Here is a 21,472-nt window from a genome sequence, read left to right as displayed (position 1 = left end):
GCCAGTAAGAGTGACAAGGACGTGGCAGTGTAATACAGACCAGCCAGCCCATCAGGGTGATAAGGACAGTCAAACACTGGAACAGGTTGTCCAAAGAGGTTGTGCAGTCTCCATCCTTGGAGATTTTCAAGCCATGACTAGATAAAGCCCCGAGGAACCTTGTCTAATCTCACAGCTGATCTTCCTTGAGCAGAAGGTGTGACTAGGTCCAGAGGTCTCTCCCAACCGGAGTTATACTGTGAACTGGAGTCCAAGGGACAGAATCCCAGGCTGGAACTGTAGTTTTGAGATTGAGGCAGAGGAATACAGCATCTGCTACCAGCGAAGAAGTTTCAATTTTGTGACTGTGTCTTAGCCACAAGTATCACACATAGGTGCTCACCCAGCAGCTAACTGGAGACCAAGGCCACAGATTCCCAGGAAGATACAGAGAAATGATGGAACTGTAGCAGTTGCAGCAGAAACAATTCCTGCAACTCTTCTGAGCATCAAAGATCTAGGGGAAAAACAAACAAAACAAAAAACAAACAAAAAACCAACCAGCCAAAAAAACCCAACAAAAAACAAACCCCCAAAACAAACCCAAACCTGGCAACAAATTTTAACTTGAAGTTAATGTCCCAAAGAGCATTTTCTCAGGGCAAGGAACTTTTAAATGTTTTCAGTTTCCCTAACCAGTTAAGAGACAGGGAATGTGACACTGCACTAAAAAGTATTCCCAACAAGGGGAAGAGGCAGGGGGGCAAAAATGTTTAATTCACTGATGTTCCTTACATGGGTCCTCCCCAACAATCCTACCCTACAATATAGCATATCAGCGCCAAATTTGAGGAGTAACTAAAACTTGCTGCCTCACTCTTGCCAAGACATTGCTTACATGTTTTTGGATGATATGAACAAGCTCTTGAGTCCAGACTGTCACCACAGTCCTTTCTTGACAAATATCCAACCCTTGTTTTTACTGACAGAAGCATGGTTCTAACCAACTTGTTTCTAACCATCTTCAATGTGATAAGGCTGCTGCACTCAGGAAATTATAATCACGCCATCTCTTTTGATTTGCTAAATACACCCCCTCAAATCTTGGTCCTCTTCTCTGTCTGGTTCTCTTCCCACAGGTGGCTTCAGTTCCACCAGTGTCACGCAGCTCTTCTCCCAGACACAGCTAGCTCATGCTCCAGGGAAGCTTACGGTCGGTTCTGCACCCACAGCGAGCAGCCTCCTCTATGAAAGCTGCCAGTCAGTCTTATTTATATCAACGATAGCTGCTCCTCCAAGTCTCCAGGCTCCGCTCAGCAGCTAGCCTCCAGCTCCCTGGACTTGCAGACACCTGAAACAGTCACCTGTCCATTCCCGTTGCTACAACACTGCTTTTGGCTTTTCTTTTTTCTTTTCCTTTTTTCTTTTCCTTTTCTTTTTTCTTTTCCTTTTCTGAAATTGGCCTGCAGCCATGACAAGGGTTCAGAACTATTCTCAAAAGGGACAGGCAGTCTAAACAGAAAAGTGATGCTGAAAGGCGCTGCGTGTACAGTAGCCATGCTCTGCCCTGCCTTTTAAGGAACACTAAGCGGCTTGAACGCCTATACACATTTACAAACAAAGCATGTGCTTCAGCGTGGCTCAACTCTATACCCAAATTACAAAGTTTATTGGTATTTGACTGCAAGTGTCCTGTGTCTGTATGTCAAAATTCTTACAAAATCTTTCCTAGCTATGTCAGAGAGATCCGCTGTGACTATAATGCAAGTAGATATACACTGCCACAGTTCTGTTGTATGTTTCTGTCCCTGATAAGCCATTTTCTTATTAGTGCACTGCAGTATTATCCATTTTGTTTAGCTGGAAAAAAGAAAACTCACAAGTACTTGAGTAGCTCCCTAATCTTCAAAAAACTTCAAAGTCTGTTGCTGGGGAAACAGCAGAAAATGTACCTCTAGGTTCTGTAACAATTAAGGTAGCAACAGACTCCTTCCAGCATCCATGACAAGCTTGCTGTCCAAGGCTTTGGGTTAGCACCAATAACAAGTTACAAGAAACTTCACAACAGCCTCTAAAAAAGTTCACACACTAGCACCAGGATTTAAGTATAAACTAAGTTCGAAATTCAAGGCTCAATCTTGAAGACATTAATAATTAATTCCTATGACCAAGATAACGACTATGTGAGTAATGATTTAAGAAAACATTTATGAATCAGAAATGGAAATATATGAATATTGTTTTAAATGCTAAATACACTAATATGGAATTGATCTGTAAGTGGATCTTTCTGCCACTCAAGGTCTAACCCTTTAGTCTGCCAACTGCCAGAAAATACTATTCCTTGCCCAGTTTTTACAAGTACTTTGGAAGTATGCATTACTGCTCACGGTATTTCCAACAAATAATTCCTCAGGGGAAAGAGAAAACACACTCTTTAACTGTTCATTAACTGTTTAGACTCCACCATTAGAAGGAAAGTCTACATACAATCATGTAGCACTGCAACATTAAAGAATCTAAAACTACTGAAAATGAAACAGTAATCATCATCACTGTTGCATCTGTATGATAATCTCTGAGTTACAGTAATTTCTTGTATGGCATTTCTGTTAAGAATAAAGACAACAGTCTGTAGAGTTGTAATCACCATTGTCCTTTAGTTGTAATGCACGAGTGGCTTTCAAACTGGACAGGTAGAATACTCACAAACGTACCTGGAAAATCTATCTGACATTTGCCTGCTCTCCATTTCCCTTTCTGACTTCCTTCCCTCCTCTCTTCCTCTTCCTCTGAAAACACTCTCTTATGTGGCAGGTGGACAGAGATCAATGTTTTAAGTCAACAAGAACAATTGACTTGCTGGCCCAACTGATCTGGAAGGGGGACAGTCACTGTTCTGCTGAATATCTGAAGAGCAGGGCAAGACTGAGAACAGGACTCCAGCACGACATATGATTCCCTATGCATCTCTGCAAGGAACAGATCCCTCTGCAAGGATAGTGAGAGGAAGGCTTTGGTGTTGCCTAGTAGGCAGCAACTTTGAGGAGAGTGATGAGGCAAGAAGGGCATGCAAAAGCCCCTGCCTGAACCTGAAATACAGGTTTGAAGTGAAGTTGAAGGCAAAATGAGAAACATGAGTGTATGTATATACAAGTGTGGGTGGGAACCAGTCCTATGGGTACAGAAAACAAAGAGATTTGACTGAAGAAATTTGAGATCAGGTAGTAAACACAAGAGCAAAACCACTTCTCCAACACAAAACAGCTGCACTACCCTTGGAGAGCATGCTTTATGAAACTACAAACCTTAGTATCTAATTCCATTCTCTTTATTTTGTCTTGGCACTATCTACATGAATGGAAAACATTTGCAAAAATAGATACATGCACTTTGGTTTTACTGGCTTCCACAACATAACTGGAATTGGAAGCAATGGTTCTAACATTCATCTGCTTTTAAACTGTGGTTTCACTGAAAGGTTGTTGTTTCTTGAGCTTTTACTTAGCATATCATTTGTATGTTAGCCAACAGAATTCCCAAAGGCTTTTTCCCATGCAGCTCCTGTCAGTTTGGTTTGGGGTGGTTTTTTTTTTTTTAAGAGTGCCCAACTGAAGGCTACTTCCAAAATGTATTGGTAAAACTTGTATTTGAATGCTCTTCATTCAAAAAACAGATGGAAAGGTGAAGAGTAAGGAGGAGAAAAATGTACAGAAAGAAAAGCAGATCTGTACAAAAAGCATCACGATGGAAAACAGAGGTTATTTAACTCTCCATTTCACCATAAGTATTAAAAGTAATGTTCTTCGGACTGTGTGTCACATTCAATTCCTAAAACAGAATATCAGCTACTGTGTTTCTGTGCTGAAAGTCACTTTCCCACTGCTTTTTGTAGACTGTTTGCATTATTTAACTTTAAAGAGTCCAAGAGGCTTCTGATTGTTTCACTTCCTAGTCCTTTCATCCTATTCTTCATCTTGCTGGGATTACTTTTTCCAAATGGTATCAGTAGTGCTGCCAGTCCCCAAGGCTCTTTATTGATCACTTGCTGAGTTTTATCTTCCTTCTGTAAAATCCAGGCACTTTCTCTGGCCATAGCTACAAATTTCTCCAGCTGTGGCTGATTAACATTCTTGCTGATATTAAGGTCTTGTTCAAAAGGATTCCAGATATAAAGAGGAGATGACTCAGGTTTATTTACTTCCTTTCCCTGCAGTGTAAAGAAAAAAACAAAGTTACACATATGCATTATAGGCTGAGCAAATGACAAATCACTTGAGTTATTACATTAGCATCAAGAGTAAAAGTATTTTGACCTAGTAAAGAACTTTTTTGGGAAAAAAACCCAGAAAAGTCATTATTAATCAAGTTAATTTTCCTGTTAACTTGACTGTATGACTCCTGTTCTCTGAGTCCTCTTAGTGGTGGTTTTCCTTGCCACATTCAGCTTAGATTTCCTTCAAGGCAAAGACGACACAACTACAGCTTAGCCTGTCTTTTTGGCCATTCTCCCATTTGTTTTTCCGCAAATCTCACTCATTGCAACCTCCTACTCCTATCTCCATTTGTGTATGGGCAGCATGAGTGTGTCATATTAGCCTGCACAGCCCAGTCTGATAAACTACTACAAGCACTTAGACTGTTCAAACCACTCCTCTCACAGTGCTCATTAAGAGCTAGTATAACAAAACAAGATCACTTACTTGGCTGAAATTCCTCCCAGTTCAGTCTTTTAAATACAAACTATTCAGGTCATGGTCCACTTTTGGGCACTTGATATAGCGCAATGCAAGTTGTTGACAACTACGTAGTTTGCTATTTAAATGCACTTCCATCTCAGTGCTTATCAGTGCTCCTCAGATGACCTGCTCTGTATTACAGAACCTCTGCAAGCCTTCCACCACAAGCTCTAGCAGGAACCAGATAATGCTAGTCCAGGAAGTGTCCACATACATGCTACATACATACTCTTGCTAGCTTCTGACTAGCTAAACGGAAAAACATCAGCAGCACAGACATTTCCCCTGACTAGCTCAGGCTCCAACACGTGTACGTTTTTGCTTGCCTTTTTTAAGGTTTAATGGCAAACAAAAGTTCTCCAGCTTAATGAATCAGTTTCTAGGATCAACCTGCAGCAGCAAAAAGAGCTCTCATGCCAGTAATCCATAGTCCCCAAGCAGGAAACAGAACACAGACAAGTGTCCACACAGCAACATGGCACTGAAACCCCCATTCTGTAAGCAGCCCAGCAGGAACAAGTGTGAGTGAAGGTAGTTACATTTATATATATATTTCTATTATACTTGCATGCACACACACACACGTATCAATAAATAGCATGACTTAAACATATGAAGCAAACCAAAGTGGTAGTGCAGACCTCCTGGCAAGCACAGAAATGATGTTATCCGTCATGCTTACTGAGTTGTAAGTATGCTTACTGTGGGCTGATGCAAACTGCAGTAGGAAAGTCAAATGCCAAAAGCAAATTTCAGAACTCAGTTATAAGTTTTAATGCAGACGCTCTTTGGGTCTGGGCTCCCAACTGTAAATGCAGAGCCTGTTGGTGTACAGCGTTTGTCATAGACTTTTGCTATGACATACATCATGACATTTTAAAAGTTTTCTTCTCACAGAAGCAAAATATCTTCTAATTTTTCAAACCACCACTTTTATTACAGGGTTGTCAGGAAAAATCATACAGGCTTAAGCATCAGAGATTGTGCTTTCCACCATCTCCAAGTAATGACACTGTAATGTTCTTAATGGTGCTGTGACTATGATCCAAGAGGAAAACTCCCTTCCTTCACAAAAAGGACTCAGTTTCTGGATACAACCAATTTAAATGTACTTTGTATACACAATTAAAAATGACAAAAAATGTTGCTTAGCATATGTAGTTTGTCAAATGGCAGACAGAGAAATTCAACTGATAATGATGAGACATTAAATTACATTTACCTTTCGAAGATTTATGGAATTCCTTCTGAAATCAAAGTTTCCAAAATATTCAAAGAAGTCACCCAACAATACATCTAAGGCAAAGAAAACAATAGCCATCAGTAACATTAAGGAAAAGCTTATTTTCAGTAGGCTCATAAAAATAAATAAATAAATAAGCCAATGAAGATTTACCTACCAAGTGTTTCTGTATTTTTTGTAGGTTTAATCTTGCTTAAATCACTAACAAATGAGCAATCATATCCTCCAATTACATGCTTGTCTTTTTCATCTGTAACAAAAATCGCAGGCATTATTTTGAAGTAATAAACAATAAAACGCCATTGTATTTAACAAAATTCAGGTAACAGACATGACTGAATTCAATGAATGCTATCATATTAAGTAAATCAAATCAGGAGTTCCAAAACGAACTTTCAGGTTAAGATTCAACTTCAGTGGTTAAAGATGTAAATGAAAAAAGCCTATGGACAGGAAAAGAAGCACGAGTAAATAGCATCTTTTCAAAAGCCTACAGGAATAACATATATGACGTCTTTGTATCTCTGAAGTTACTTCTTTTAAGTAACAAACCTGGTATCTCTGCATACAGAGCTTTATTATATTCTAGACAGCACAAATCTCTGAGGTTAATACCTATAAAAGCATTTCAAAAAAATCAGACCCAAAGCATCTACTGTCTTTTTCTGAAAAACTTAAAAGCATTAGGAATATTCTTGTAAAAATTCAGGACAGGTGTTGTGGTTTGTGTTTAAAAATTCTATAGAATTCTGATGGAAATGCTTAAATTGATTTTAAAACAACTGAACACAGACCTTTTTCTCAACTCAAAGCTTCCAAGGAAGCATGTCAATAAGCAGAAGACATGAATGAGGAATCAAGAACTTGGGGTGTCATCCTCTGTGCTTTCATTAGATTTACTGAAGATAACACACCCTAAAAGCTATGTATAAAACAGCCAGAACAGCTTGTTTGAGAAGATATAAAAATTATTTGCAGATGGCCTGAATGGTCTCAAGGATATTACAAATTGTGAGGGAAAATATAGCCTTTCTTTTAAACATTTGGTTTCTATAAAACAATATGCATCATATCAATCTGCACAAAATCCTTAAGAACTGCAGAGACATTTGAGACCTTACAAGTCTTCTAAAAAGACTTTCAATTATCTCTAAGTAGAATTTAGTATTGTATTGAAAATTATTTATTTATGTATTTATTTTGCCTTTAAAAATGCATTATTTTCACACACAAAAATACAAGTTAAACTTGCATATTCCCACAAACCTAAGTCTTACATAATATGCATCAGGATTGGAGAGCGTAAAGAAATTGCTTGGGTTTACTCATCACTTTAGAGAAAACAAATGTGAAAGTCACTTCAATAAACACCCGAAGAGCTGTCCTCACCTGCCAGTTCTTTAAGTTGGTCTAGTGTTGGAATGATAGGTGGTGATCTCTTTTGCAGAAAAAACATGACCATCATGGTCAGAGAGAAGTTTGTAATCCAGGTACCAGGAACACTATTTGTAAGTCCATGAATGCGGGCCCAACATCGTACACTGAACACTAGTGCTCTTACACGGGAATCAAGACAGCCATAGATATACAAGAGTTCTGAACTTTTTATAGCAATGCTGAAGGAAAAATGAAAAGTAAAAGACATGTAAATAATGACAGAATTGTGAAGCATCAGATGCAGCGTTTGTTGTTCAGCCCTAGAGCATCAGTTGTAAGGGAAGAAGGTATCCATAAAAAGAAACATTTAACTTTTATGCATCTAAAAAAATAGAAGATAATGCCTGAAATTGTCCAGGATTAAATACCTGGTAGCTTTCAATAGTAAGAAGGATACAGTTACGGGTAAATAATAATACTGCATTTGCTCTGTTTCCTGTTTCCTCCTTCCACATCACAGTGGGAGGAAAAAAACAACAAAAAACCCCAAACAAAAACCCCACCATCATTCAGGAGTGAAACTATGCAGAATCAAGGCAAAAAATACAATTTAGCCACAAGCACCTTTGAGGCACATTAGATAATATCTCTATCCTAATATATAACAAAACACAACTAGAACTTCTTTTACAACTTTAAACTAAAAAGTAATAAAATAATGGACTGAAAAATACATGCAGTGCAGAGACACGATGAAATCTGCAAAACAAGGTAATTTGGTAATTTTCAAATGACTTACTTATGTTTGGGCCTGCTGAAAAAAACAACTAACCTGGAAGGATAAAGGTTTTCAGATGGATCAGTTTTGGTTCTGATTCATCATATGCTCATACAAACATTCTTGTAGCGTACGAATAAGAGCGCAAGAAAAAGCAAGGGAAAAAATAATGGAAGAATGGTGTGAGAACAAAACTTACTTTGGGGTCAGTTTTAGTCTGCAGTGCTTGTTAAACTACAGTTGCAGGAGTTTTTACTCCTAATCTTGCACTATATTCTTCTAAAAATCCACCATGCTGTTTTGGGGAACTTTACCACGTCAAAGTTTTGTAACACCTGGACTTCTAAACTTTCCACTGTGAAGTGCTTCCTTGTGTTTGTTATTACTCCAAATGATAACAAGGCAACACACACAGTCCCAACCAGCCCAACCATCAGCAGAGAATTACAAGGAAGTTTGCACAGAGCTGCATGCTGACTTTCACTGTGGCTGCATATACTAAAGTAACTTTATTGTAAGACATTTGCTCAGTACTGCCTTAACAGCTCCTGCATATTCCAAAGCAGAACTTTGAGTAATTCTGAAAATTCAGTCAAGGATCTGATTGTATCTGATGCTGACAAATCACAAAATTTGCATTGAAAGTCATATCAAAAGTATTCTGAAAGATTATCACTCATATTTTACTATTCCCTAACAACAATGAAAAGGGGTAGTAACTCATTTTCAATTACGTACTGTTATGCCAGGGCTATGGATGCGTACTGGAGTAAGGTGAGTGTTTCCTAATAAAATTAGTGACAGCAAAACAAATTACATGCTTTACTATCAACCAAATGAGAGCAAGTTGGAAGAGGAAAAATAGATGTGGAGAGAGGTATTTCTAAGAAGCCTGCTCCCTCTATTGGGCACTGCTGTGAAAGGTCCTAAATGACAGCAACATTTTAGACTCAGTTTTCTGATGCAGTGAGTTAATTTAGCATTCAAGATACCTTGCCAGCAAACAGGTGTATGCAGACCCTTAAGGATTAAAAAAGGACACCAAAATAACTAGAAGCCAAATCACTGAAAATTAACACAAAGGAGCTGCTTAATCTGAAGAACAATCACAAGAAGGCTGTTCATATACCCCTATAGGAAGTAATGACTAACGAACACTGCCTTATTTCAATTCCTTAGAAGCCAACCTTACTGTATAGAGTGGTTTTCAAGTCTTCAGTTTCAGCTAGCAAGTATTTCCTATGCTAGAGAAAGATATCTTAAGCACATTAAAACCTAAGCTCTAGAAGTCAAAAATACCCTTTTTACTTTCAGAGCCAACATTCACATTTGTTAAGAACACAGAAAGGAGTAGACTAAACATAAGGTTTTCAGAACGTAAGTACATTAGTATTCTTCCTAAACGTTTTAAAACTGGGTCTCACCTGTTGCTCACTGACAGGTCACACTGGAATCCTGTCGGTTGATGGGAAAATTTCACCAGTGGGCAGCGAGCATTGAGTATCTTCTGTATGCCCACACATCCAGGACCAAAATTATCAAGGCAATCACCAATCACAGAAAGAATTTTCTGAGTTGCTAGTCTTTCAGATGGTAATCTTTTCATCTGATACTCCATTTCAAAGGGACCTTTTTTCTAACACAAAATTTGAAAAGTAAACTGTTAGTTCTGGAACCAAGGATACATTTAATACTACTTCTGAAAGACTACACCAATTTGCAAAGGAGTCTGTACAATGAGATACTGAAAGACAAGAATTATTCAAACCAGCCCACAGAACTTTAAAAAGGTAAAAACATATTTATTTCTCATCTATATTCTTTTTCAGTGATTCAGTTTTTCCAGGTTAATAGTGATCAACTTACTGTAAAGTTACTTGTTCAGATGAGGGCATAATACTACTACATCTCGCTGTTGCCTAAAACAAGTAATTCTGGAACTCCTAAGAGAGCATATATGCTCTGACTGGAAAGAGAAGCATACAATTAAATTAAAAAGAGGTGCAAAACACAACTAAAGCACCGTGAATTTCAAACCACAATAATTCCATTTCAAGTCCTCAAAGAACAATGCATTATTAGTGAATCAAGCAGCAGTGTAAAGAAAATTGTCATATTTGTAGTTTATACCTCAATAAATTAACTTCATACCTATGAAATCTCTGCTCTTGTTATAGTCTCTGTTTTTAAGCCTCAGCTAATTTTGCTTATTAATCGAATACTTGATACTGACTTATCCTTCCCCTTGGAACTTGTCATGGGTGAATGCATACTATACAAACAGCATTATGCAGTGAACTAACTAGTCCTCCAAAACACAGAGGCGGTTACTTTTGTTGTCACCAGGTTAGTGCCAATAAAACGTGCACTCACAGACAAGCAAACCAATTCAGAAGTTACAGACCTTGCAACCTTTCCCACAAACTCAATTTAGGTGCTGAATTTCTGAGTCACTCTGGCAATCACCGAGGTGACGGTTCCTGCTCTCCTCTTGCCAATAGTTCTCTAGCCAGCACGTGTGTTTGAACATACCAAGACAGAGGTCCCTAATCCCATTTGGCTGCATAGCTGCATGCTACAGCAGGGTGGGTTCAAAGTGAAAGGAGCCTGGAACTACCAACACTGAGGTAGGTAAGAGAAAAAGATGGGGACTCGGCTGACATGTAGGTGTGCTTGTGTTCAGACCTTTATGTTTGTGACAAAAATCACAATGTGCCTTCCAAGACAGTGGCTCAATATCTTTCAAAAGATGGATGCAGACTTTTTGTAGTAATAAAACAGACACTCTTAATAATTGATAGGACCTTCTATACAGCTTTGGTGCCAGCTGGGGGGGATGAAGTGCTGATACACTTGCCCTAACTTGTGGTTGTCCCCTGTTCTCGCTATGTTGCTCAAAACAGCAAATGTAGATAAACTAAACTATTGCTTTAGGGAAAATTGATAAAGTATGCTCAGCAGGAAGCATAACTCTTTTAACACAAAAACTGTTACTCTAAAAATATCACAGAACTCTGTTTTAAGTCATTCACTAATGTCCCAAACTACCCACCTGTTAAAAAACGCCAATTCTGTGTTCAAACACTATATTGATAATCCACTCTTGGTAAAGAATGCTCTCACTTTTGCTGTTTTTTTAGTTCACAATCAGTAATCAGTTTGCCGTAAGACTCAAAAAATGGTATTTAATGTAAATAGGTGCTGAAATGCCTGGTCCTCCTCCATGGCTGGCACCTCCTGAAAGGCTGCAATAGTGCAGAGATCAGAAGATACCCTTTCCACTGCTGCTATATCATCTTACAACTAAAGCTAACATATTTTTGTACATATTTTCACACTGATGCAGCAGATATGCCCACATTTTAGCACTCCAAAATTTCAACAAAACCAACAAGATCATAATCTTTAGTGCATAAAGACTGTGCTTGCACCCAAGGCAAAAGCCTCATCGCACCACACAGAGTATAAGTGACAAGTGGTGTCCCTCAGGGGTCCGTACTGAGACCAGTGCTGTTTAATATCTTCATCAAAGACATAGTGGGATCGAGTGCACCCTCAGCAAATTTGCAGATGACCCCATGCTGAGTGGTGTGGTTGACATGTCTGAGGGATGGCATGCCATTCAGAGGGACCTGGACAAGCTCGAGAAGTCAGCCCCTGTGAACCTCATGAGGTTCAACAAGGCCAAATGCAAGGACCTACACATCGGTTGGGGTAACGCCTGGTATCAGTACAGGCTGGGGGATGAAGGAATTGAGAGCAGCCCTGCGGAGAAGGACTTGGGGGGGTGGTGAATGAAAAGCTGGACATGACCTGGCAATGTGTGCTTGCAGCCCAGAAAGCCAACCATATCCTGGGCTGCATCAAAAGAAGTGTGACCAGCAGGCCAAGGGAGGTGATTCTGCCCCTCTACTCTGCTCTGCTGAGACCCCAGCTGCAGTACTGCATCCAGCTCTGGGGGCCCCAGTACAAAACAGACATGGAGCTGTTGGAGTGGGTCCAGAGGAGGGACACAAAAATGATCAGAGGGATGGAACACCTCTCCTGTGAGGAAAGGCTGGGAGAGTTGGGCTTGTTCAGCCTGGAGAAGAGAAGGCTCTGGGGAGACCTTATTGTGGCCTTTCAATACTTAAAAGGGGATTATAAGAAAGACGGGGACAAACTTTTTAGCAGGGCCTGTAGGGATAGGACGAGGTGTAATGGTTTTAAACTAAAAGAGGGTAGATTCAGACTAGATATAAGGAAGAATTTTTTTACAATGAGATGCTGGAACAGGTGGCCCAGAGAGGTGGTAGATGCCCCATCCCTGGAAACATTCAAGGTCAGGTTGGACAGGGCTCTGAGCAACCTGATCTAGTTGAAGATATCCCTGCTTATTGCAGGGGGGTTGGACTACATGATCTTTAAAGGTCCCTTGCAACCCAAATTATTCTATGGTTCTGTGATTCTGTAAGTGTGCCACATAGCCTAGTAACCTGTCATGTAACTTAAGACACAGGCTCAGATAGTATGGCTGCTGGCTTTTGCTGCAGCATCCCGATAGTACTAAGTTGGTCAACCATCCACAAGTAATCACAACTGCTAGTAACACCATCCATCATTAAATAACTCTAAAGTTCACAACAGAACTTCTATTTCTACAGGATGAAGATGAGAGGATTTAGGTGAATACTAAAGGAAACAGCTAGTTACAAAACATGCTTTGAAAATAGACATTTGTACTTGAAAGATTTTTCCCTCAAAATTTAAGAGGCAACTTTACTGTTTAAATGTAAAGGGTTCCTAGATTTTAACACTTCCCACACACGAACAATGATTCTACTCTTCACCTGACATATTTGCTTTCATTGTTTGATCACTGCAATAATAATGTATGTATGTTTGAAGGGATATTTATTTAAAAGTAAAGTACATGTCAGTATACAAATTGCACAGAGAAGCTGACCGAATTTTCAATCCTCAAAAGCTTAAGCCCATCGTAATTTTTTTTATTTTTATTTTTTTAAGGAAAACAAAGCTATTTTCCCCAAACTATCAGTCACCATACAAATGAAAAGTTTTCAAAATGCCGGAATCACTTAATTACCCATTCAGAATCCATGAAGAATTCCAACTTCTCCACAGGGCATTTCTGATCTAACTTTCATAGAATCATGGAATTGTTTAGGTTGGAAAAGACCTTTAAGATCAACAAGTCCAACCTTTAACCCAACGCTGCCAAGTCCACCACTAAACCATGTCCCTAAGCACCACATGTGCACATCTTTTCAATAACTCCAAGGATGGTCTCTCAACCACTTCCCTGGGCTGCCTGTTCCAGTGCTTGACAACCCTTTAGGTGAAGAATTTTTTCCTAATATCTAATCTAAAACCTCCCCTGGTACAACTTGAGGCCATTTCCTCTTGTCCTATCACTTGTCACTTGGGAGAAAAGAGCAACACCCACCTGGCTACAACCTTCTTTCAGGTAGGTGTAGAGAGCAATAAGGTCTCCCCTCAGACTCCTTTTCACACAACCCCAGTTCCCTCAGCCACTCCTCATAAGACTTGTGCTCCAGACCCTTCACCAGTTTCGTTGCCCTTCTCTGGACATGCTCCAGCACCTCAATGTCCTTCTTGTAGTGAGGGGCCCAAAACTGAACACAGTACTCGAGGTGCGGCCTCGCCAGTGCCAAGTACAGGGGGATGATCACCTCCCTAGTTCTGCTGGCCACACCATTTCTGATACAAGCCAGGATGCTGTTGGTCGTCTTGGCCACCTGGGCACACTGCTGGCTCACATTCAGCCGGCTGTCAACCAACACCCCCAGGTCTTTTTCCACCAGGCAGCTTTCCAGCCACCCTTCCCCAAGCCTGTAGTGTTGCCTGGGGTTGTTGTGACCCAAGTGCAGGACCCAGCACTGACCCTTGTTGAACCTCATACAGTTGCCTCGGCCCATCGATCCAGCCTGTCCAGATCCCTCTGTAGAGCCTTCCTGCCCTCAATCAGATCAACACTCCTGCACAACTTGGTGTGATCTGGAAACTTACTGAGGGTGCACTCGATCCCCTTGCCCAGATCGTTGATGAAGACACTACACAGAACTGGTCCTGGGGAACACCACTTGTGACCAGCCACCAAATGGATTTAACTCCATTCACCATAATACTTTGGGCCCGGCCATCTAGCCAGGTTTTTACCCAGTGAAGCGTTTCCCGTCCAAGCCACAGGCAGCCAGTTTCTCCAGGACAATGCCGTGGGAAATGGTGTCAAAGGCTTTACGAAAGTCCAGGAAACAACATCCACAGCCTTTCCCTCATCCACTAAGTGGGTCACCTTGTCACAGAAGGAGATCAGGTTAGCCAAGCAGGACCTGCCTTTCATAAACCCATGCTGACTGGGCCTGATCACCTGGTTGACCTGTATGTCCTGTGTAATGGCACTCAAGATGATCTGCTCCATAACCTTCCCTGGCACCAAGGTCAGATTGACAGGCCTGTAATTCCCTGGATCCTCCTTCCGACCCTTCTTATGGATGGGAGTCACGTTTGCTAACCTCCAGTCAACCAGGACCTTCCTGGTTAGCCAGCACTGCTGATAAATGATGGAAAGTAGCTTGGTGAGCACTTCCACCAGCTCCCTCAGTACCCTTGGGTAGATCTCATCCCGCCCCATAGACTTGTGTGTGTCTAAGTGGTGTAGCAGGTCGCTAATCATTTGCCCTTGGATTATAGGGGCTTCATGCTGCTCCCTGTCCCTGTCTTCCAGCTCAGGGGGCTGGGTACCCAGAGAACAACTGGTCTTACTATTAAAGACTTAGGCACAGAAGGCCTCAGCCTTTTCCTCATCCTTTGTCACTATGCTTCCCCCCACATCCAATAAAGGATGGAGATTCTCCTTATCTCTCCTTTTGTTGCTGATGTATTTATAGAAACATTTTTTATTGTCTTTTACAGCAGTAGCCAGATTAAGTTCTAGTTGGGCTTTGGCCCTTCTAATTTTCTCCCTTCATAACCTTATGACATCTTTGTAGTCCTCTTGAGTTGCCTGTCTCTTCTTCCAAAGGTCATAAACTCTCCTTTTTTTTCCTGAGTTCCAGCCAAAGCTCTCTGTTCAGCCAGGCCAGTCGTCTTCCCCGCCAGCTTGTCTTTCGGCACATGGGGATGGCCTCCTCCTGTGCCTTTCAGATTTCCATCTTGAAGAATGTCCAGTCTTCCTGGACTCCTTTGCCCCTCAGGACTACACCCCAAGGGACTCTGTCAACCAGTCTCCTAATCAGGCCAAAGCCTGCCCTCCAGAAGTCCAAGGCAGCAGTTCTGTTGACTTCCCTTCTTACTTCTCTGAGAATCAGATATCATTTTGTGATCACTATGCCCAAGATGGCCTGCAGCCATCACATCACCCGCAAGTCCTTCTCCGTTTGCAAACAACAGGTCCAGCGGGTGCCTTTCCTAGTTGGCTCCCTGACCAGCTGTGTCAGGAAGTTCTCTTCCACACACTGCAGGAACCTTCCCTTCTTCCTATCCTGATTCTCAACTCTCTTTTTAATATTTCATTCTGCAATCCAAAAGGATATTTACACTGTCCACAGTCAAAAGACAGCACCAAGAGGAAAGAGACTTCCAAAAATGCTTTGTCTAGTCCTTTCTGTGCCTACACACACAAGGACTGAGATACAACCCATTCTAAATAACCATTACGATTTGATGCTGCCCAAATCCCAACACTAAACATGTGAACTTGGTTATATAATGCAGATTTCCAAATCGCAGTATGGGTTGAGACATGATTAGGATGAAATTTAAATGAGCATTGAAAAAGGCAATGCTGCTGACTGAATATTGCTTACTGGAAGTCTTGTAACCCTCCAACTTCTCAAGGTATTGATGCAAATTCTGTACTTTGGTCAGCAAATTCAAGTGAGTGTATTTCAATTTCAAGCCTCTACACTTGCTTAGTAATCACCACTTGTCCTGGTGCTTACTGTATTATCAATGAGGCATTCAAATAATTATGAAGTATCTTAAGGAAAGTCTGATAAGTGAAATATCTGCATTATTGATCTGGCTCAGTTTCTGTTTTGCTCCTGGGACCTGGTCCCCAAAACAACTACAGTTCATATATATCAGCTTATTCTCAGGTTCCTTTCAGAAGTAAGCCAACTAATTCCCTTCACAATGAAAAATCAAGTGCTGTTAACATGGTAATTTTCCCTGGACAGACAACATAAACATTAACATGTGTGCCACATGCAATTATTCACCAATACTATCCCAGGTCTTAAACTTTCACACCTCTACACACTCTTATTTGTGTGTATATATATGCACCCCAGTACATAATTCAGTAACGTTTCTGTGGCATGAAATAAACTGTTTAAGGAAAAGAACTTGACAAGTCTCCCAAAATGCACTTGCACACCCATGCACAAAACTATTACGCTTTAGAACATGGAGGGCCCTAAAAATCAAAGCCAAGCTTTAAAACAGCATGGATGAAGGCCAGCAGCTCCAGAGAAAAAAACACAACAGTAGAATGGGAAGGTCTGACTGATATTCCTGAATCAATTTCAGAGGATGAGGGGGTTTTTCGCAATGAAATTCTCCCTAAGAGTACAAAGCCTAAGTAAATACTGAATCATTTTCTTCCTGTTGCAAGGAAGATCTCTTTCACGTCACATCCAGCTTTTGAAAGTCTTCAAAGCCAAACGTTCAAATAAACTTGTTCACAGTCTATAGTATGAACTCATGTAAAACCTAAATAAACTGATTCCTGTGTGTGAAACAGCAAATAAGCTACTCTGTTGAAGAAATCCAACAGACTGAAGATGCACAGCATAATCTTACCATTTTTGTTCCATGCTTTCGTATGTCATGGAAGTCCAGAAACATGTCCACATCACATCCCAATTTGCCAAAGGTGTTGACTGAAGAGCCAAATGGCTTTACCGTGCTGTCTGGAAAATACGCACGTGCGAAATCCCGAACTAGAGAACAGGCCAGAAATCGGAGCTTGATATTTTCTTCTGTAAGCTGATACTCATTCAGTAGGATGTACATCTGACTGCTTATCTAGTTAAGAAAATAAACACTGTAAAAATACAATGACCCATCTTCAGAGAATCCTAGAATGGTTTGGGTTGGAAGGGACCTCAAAGATCATCTAGTTCCAACCCCCCTGCCATGGCCAGGGACACCCTCCACTAGACCACGTTGCCCAAAGCCTCATCCAACCTGGCCTTGAACACTGCCAGGGAGGGGGCATCCACAGCTTCTCTGGGCAACCTGTTCCAGTGCCTCACCACCCTCACAGTAAAGAATTTCTTCCTATTATCTAATCTAAATCTACCCTCCTTCATTTTAAACCCATTACCCCTCGTCCTATCACTCCATGCCCTTGTAAACAGTCCCTCTCCAGCTTTCCTGTAGGCCCCTTTAGGTACTGGAAGGCTGCTGTAAGGTGTCCCTGGAGCCTTCTCTTCTCCAGGCTGAACAACCCCAACTCTCTCAGCCTGTCTTCATAGGAGAGGTGCTCTAGCCCTCTGATCATCTTTGTGGCCCTTCTATCTATTAACATATTTTCATCTACTTAATCTCATTGCAATTACAAGATCATTTTTTTTTAAATCTCAAACAGGTTTATTTCATACAGAAAAAGTGATTTTGACAAGTAAGATGACTAATTTCACCTATTTGTTTCAATATAGGAGAACCATTCACACAAAATTCTAACAGGCTTTTTTTGTTTGTTTGTTTAACAAAAAAAATATTGCTTTATAAGTTGCACATGACCACCTGCAAATCTGAAGTGGACACGGTTCATTTTTAATTGAGAGATCTAGAAACCTGTACTTACACTGTCTGCATCACAAAGCTTTTGAATAAGCTCTTTCACTGGAATGTGAGACTGAGGAGAGAGGTGAACTGGTGTCTCTTCAGCAGCTTGACTCACTGGGTTTTTCAGCGTGAAAGTAAAAAGTCTAGATTTAAAAGGGACAACATGATGCTCTGCAGAACTTGGGATTCCAATAGCATCCTGCAGTGAGGCTATACTGTTCTCTTCTGAAAATTCTATTACAGCATGGATACCCTAAAACATTAAAAAGGGAAATAGACAGGGTTAGATAAATGCATGCAAGCCTTGAAATGATTGTACTGATATTATTCAGATGTTCCTGAGAGTACTGAAACAGTTTAATATGACAGTCCTGAAGCTGAACGCTAGGTTCTCTACTTCAACACTTTTTAGACACTTTTTCACAAGAGGTCAAAAATATTTAAGACATGCCATTCTTGGCAGTAAGCACTAAACATAGAAGTTGCAAAATCTATTTATTGTCACAACTGTAATGCTCAAGAAACACATAAAAAAAGAGTTAGCTCTATTGTTAGAACAATGAACAGTGCTATGTAAAAGTTTCAAAGATTTAGTGCAAAACAGGTTGCTAGCTATCAAAAACTAATTTAATATACTAATTACATATAAATTGCTTAACTTGCATGTATGAGGCCTTGACCAAATGCTACTATTTATTTTTGTCTAAGTCTAGATTTTAGTTTACGTTGTTAATTACTTACACGATTTTCAAAAAAGAAATGACTCTCAATGTTTCCATGACTGGATAAATACTGCAATAATTTTTTTTCATTAAGTTTTGGTGGGCACTTAATTAAAACAGTCCGTTCTGCTTGCTCCGATCGTTCTGTTTGAACCTCAGTGAATGTCTTCTTTCTGGTATTGACTTCAGCATCTGTAAAAAGAAATGAGCATCAAGGCTTTTCTGTATAAACAGAAAGATTTAAAACTGATTTTAGTACACTTAATCTCTTCCTCTAGATTGAGCAACTTAACAAAGGTTTCTCCTGGCTCTCTAAGAGGGTTACAGCAAAAGAGAAAACAATCAAGAATGAATGAAAGACAGGAACATAGTGTATTTCTCTCACAAATGCATACATCTGTAAGAACAAGGAAGAGGAAATGCAGGAAGAAAACCATACTGACTTGCCTTGATGCCACAGGAAACTCAATGATACAAAGAATCTTTGCTCTTCTTTGATTTGCTTTTCACCATCAAAAAGCTCAGAGTTGGACTCTACATACAAGTCTGGAAATACCAAACTGCACTGAAAAGATAACCTCTCTCAGCTACCACAAAACCAGCACTTTCACCTTTGGAACAATTCAAGACTTGCTTACTTTTACAACTCATTACCTTCTTTTACAGTAAACTCCTACTGAAAATTTTTGTTTAATACCATACTTTCATCTACTACAATAAACCCACAGATCAGTCATATCTCGCCATGCTGCTGGCAATCTCTATTGCTGCTGACAGCCTACAGAACTAACATGGAAATGAGACATGCTGAACATCCAGAAACACAGAAACCTTTTTCTTGATTGCTTACAGGCAAAGGGGCCATGCCCCAAATTTGTAATCATAGTCACTTCCCTGCAGAACTCAAACTAACCCAATAACCACATCACATTACCAGAGCTGGTGAAGCTGCTCCCTATTAATAATGCCATTTGTACTTCAGACTGGGAAGCTGGAGAACATGCAGTTATTTCCCTGCAGCGACTATCTGCTACAGAAAGATTCAACAGAGAGCTCTTTAGTCTACATTTTTGATTTTGAGGAACCCACTGGATAATGTGGCCTCAAGAAAATCTACCATCTAATGACACTTGTCAGCATTTATTATTATTTCTAAAAAACATTTTATTTTACAAGTTTATTGTGCTCTCACACAGCCTTGTAAATAATAAATACCCAACACAGTTGTTTCAATAGTTTAGTTTTATATAGCATTTTTCATCAGAACACCAAAGAAGCACTTTATGAAGATGACAACTATCCTACTTTCTGTGGGGCAGAGAAGCGTGAAGTGACTGAGATGCAGAAAGGACAAGTCCCATGGACGAGTGACACAATCAGATGAACCCAGATCTTCTCCACTCCCACAGCTCTCTGCATTAGGCCAGCGTGGCTATGTGATTCTTGCCTGATTTACTACCCAAACATGCTTAGTTACTACAGCAGTGTGTTCTGACATCTCTTCCCCGCTCTGCTGACGTTTGCAGAGTCTGAGCATAGCACAGATGCAGATGATCACATCCAAACGGTCGTTGTAAGCATTTTAAATGCAAGAGGGGCAGTCCACTTTGCTTTCTTCCCCTGTTCCATAACATTTCCAGCCCGTGCCAGAGTTTCACAATTATTTTAAGCAGGTATATACCAACACTACTGGTGGAAGAAACAACCCCATCCTCCATGTGGTGTTCGTACATATTCTAATACTGTCCTCTGTGCATGCTGATGCTAATGTAAGCATTCACATAGTCATGCAGCAAGCCAGGCTAATGATCACATTTATACACCAAAACAAGAATGATTAACTGAAATCTGGAATTGTTCCTTAATCCAATTTACTGCATATTTGTTAGCACAATGATATAAACAGCAAAAGACTGTTGGTTTTGTGAAACTGTGTTCATACAGCCTGATGTCATCTCTCTCTCTAAAAAAGTTGCTACCTAATGTTTTTCAAGCTTTGAAACATGAACGTAAGTAGAAGCACAGGCCTCACGCTCACAAATGCATTAAGTGTAATTTACACGGTACACCCAGGTTACAGCACACCAACGATGGCCAGCGCTCACCAGTTACTGCCTTGCACTAAAGGCACGGTGAACAGCCAGGCGTGTCCTGTGTCTTTTTACAGGGGTTTCTGGGGAATAACCGCTGTCACTTCATTTACTTCTACCTGGCCTCTACGTTTGCTAAGCCAAGTCCTAGACAATGACAGCGGATTCGGGTCTCCTGGACCGCACCCTGGCGCTACGGCCGGGACAGCGGGGACCAACCTCGCTGCCGTCGGGGTCCCCCCCGCCCCGGCAAGAGCTGCCCGGGCCGCCAGGGGCACATCACGCCCGGGACGCCGCTAGCGCCCAGGCGCCTCTCCCGGAGCCGAACCGCCCGCCGCAAACACGACAGGCGGCCACTCCACTCCCCACGCCCTGGCCTGACCTCATCCCCGCCCGGGAGAAACAGCCGCGCCGCCCCGGTCCCACACGGCTGCCGGGCCCTGAGGCGAACGCGGCGCGGCCCGGCCCGGCGACCCCTACCTTCACCCGCCTCCTCGGCGCCGGCTGCCCGCGGCGCCTTCTGCACCGCGGCGCCGGAGGAGCCGAGGCGGGCCTGCCCTCGGACCGCGCAGCCGCCGGCCGCCGCCGGACCGGGGAGGCGCAGGCGGCCCCGCAGCAGGGACAGCGCCCGCCCGCCCGCGCGGTGCGCCATTACCGGGCAGCCAAGCGCCGGCAGCTGCCTCTGCGCAGGCGCGCGTCTCCGCGTTCGACGGCGGCCGGCGGGGCTC

General features: G+C 41.4%; 1 protein-coding gene across 1 annotated transcript; it reads right to left on the bottom strand.

Annotated features, from left to right (window-relative positions):
* Positions 1-3,611: 3,611 nt before the first annotated feature.
* Positions 3,612-21,437, bottom strand: MTPAP (mitochondrial poly(A) polymerase). Its single transcript, XM_075746431.1, is given in 10 exon segments — positions 3,612-3,874; positions 3,877-4,189; positions 5,941-6,014; positions 6,119-6,211; positions 7,351-7,577; positions 9,541-9,752; positions 16,943-17,167; positions 17,952-18,185; positions 18,674-18,846; positions 21,225-21,437. Coding segments are annotated over 10 exon segments (1,770 nt in total). The 5' UTR covers positions 21,397-21,437; the 3' UTR covers positions 3,612-3,827.
* Positions 21,438-21,472: the final 35 nt, after the last annotated feature.

This window comes from Balearica regulorum, chromosome 2 (assembly GCF_011004875.1).
Source record: "Balearica regulorum gibbericeps isolate bBalReg1 chromosome 2, bBalReg1.pri, whole genome shotgun sequence".
Lineage (NCBI taxonomy): Eukaryota > Metazoa > Chordata > Aves > Gruiformes > Gruidae > Balearica > Balearica regulorum.
The sequence above is the reverse complement of the archived record's forward strand: the minus strand, read 5'-3'. Positions and strand labels throughout refer to the sequence as shown.